The sequence below is a fragment of the Trachymyrmex cornetzi genome, unplaced genomic scaffold, assembly GCF_001594075.2.
Source record: "Trachymyrmex cornetzi isolate Tcor2-1 unplaced genomic scaffold, Tcor1.1 scaffold1669, whole genome shotgun sequence".
In the NCBI taxonomy this organism is placed as follows: domain Eukaryota; kingdom Metazoa; phylum Arthropoda; class Insecta; order Hymenoptera; family Formicidae; genus Trachymyrmex; species Trachymyrmex cornetzi.
In genome coordinates, this window is record NW_017296275.1 from 119657 (window position 1) to 121112 (window position 1456).

General features: G+C 40.5%; 1 protein-coding gene across 1 annotated transcript; it reads left to right on the plus strand.

The window, feature by feature from the left end:
* Nucleotides 1–872: 872 nt before the first annotated feature.
* LOC108759092 (uncharacterized) lies at nt 873–1441 on the plus strand (the record flags this gene model as incomplete). The annotated part of the gene is made up of 2 exons (XM_018504387.1): nt 873–1261; nt 1345–1441. Coding segments are annotated over exons 1-2 (486 nt in total), but the record flags the coding sequence as incomplete, so codon positions are not given.
* Between the last annotated feature and the right edge of the window lie 15 nt (nt 1442–1456).

Here is a 1456-nt window from a genome sequence, read left to right on the forward strand (position 1 = left end):
CTACAAAGCCAGCTGTGTACGTAATTACTTCTAAAGTACCCTAATAACACAGGGACGTCCTATGGACATCCTGTGGACGTCCTGCCGGCTAAACGGGACGTCCACAGGATGTCCTATTGTAGTCCAAAGACGTCTTATGGACTTCCTATGGACTATGACATGAGCGCCTCATTATGTCCCATCCGCTGGACATCCATTGTGGTATTATCGGGGATTAATTGAGGATATATTCAGGACTATTTTAGGACTTTCTGGATGATTTCAGGACTATTTCAGGATGTATTAAAAGTAAAATAAAATGACACACATCCACTCACAGAAACTGATGCTTGGAAAGTATTTTCCACTGTTCAAGCGTTGTGAATAAGTAGTCAATTGTAAACGTGATTAAATTACTGTAAGAAATAAGCAACAACACGAGAAAAATATCAGGGCGCTCCGAGTCTTGAACCGAGGCCTGGTCTCTCCTCTGAGTTGATAGACTTCCGTCCTGCCATTGAGCCACACAGCCTCGACGCTGATAGCTTCTTTGTTATGCCCATTTCCTCTAAATTTCTTAGTGTTTGAAAATTATCGGCTAATCGATCACGAGCAGGTAGAACGAACCGAATTAAATCGAAAAATCTTATACCATTTTGTAGGTTGCGCAATAGTTAACGAGATATTAACGTTTAAAGATAGCCGAATAAGCGCGTCCAGCCGACCTACTGCTGCCGAATATACAACCTACCGTCCCCACTGGACTGCGTTCGAAAACGTCTCCTGCCGGCGCGAGTGAGGTGACTTAGGGATGCGTTGGTGGGGGTAATCGGGAACTTAAGGAACTGTTGGTTTTCGAACGACTACCAAAATATCAAAGGTACAAATTCAAAATGGATAGTGCTGAGTTACGTCGAAAACGTTTAATTTCTGTAGCTGTAAATACTAGTGACGAATTCTTAAAATCTAATTTAAATATAATGAATGATAGCGAGACAGACGAGGAAATGGATATTATTTTTCGGGCAAAATATCAGCATAGATTGCGTGGGGCACGAAAGAAGCTATTGCGTATCATAGATTACGTAGACAGAACCATTCCAGGTCTAACAGCAAAGCAATTTCGTGAACGTTTTCGCATGATTCCTGACACGTATGAGATTTTAGAAGCAAAATTAAGTTTGTTACTGATCAAGGAAAATTATTCGGGCAGACCTACCATTCCTGTTCGCAAACAGTTGCTATCTACATTGTGGCTTCTCGCTACTCCTGATTCTTACAGGTAAAAATACTCCATAAAAATAGGATGTTTTATTTTTTTAGGTTATTATCAGTAATGTTGATAGTGATATATGTATATTGCAGATCCGTAAGCGAACGATTCGATTTGGGAAAATCATCTGCAAGTGATTCTTTTATAAGAGTTGTTAAAGCTCTTAATGACATTGCTGGAGACGTCATTGTTTGGCCCCGAGGA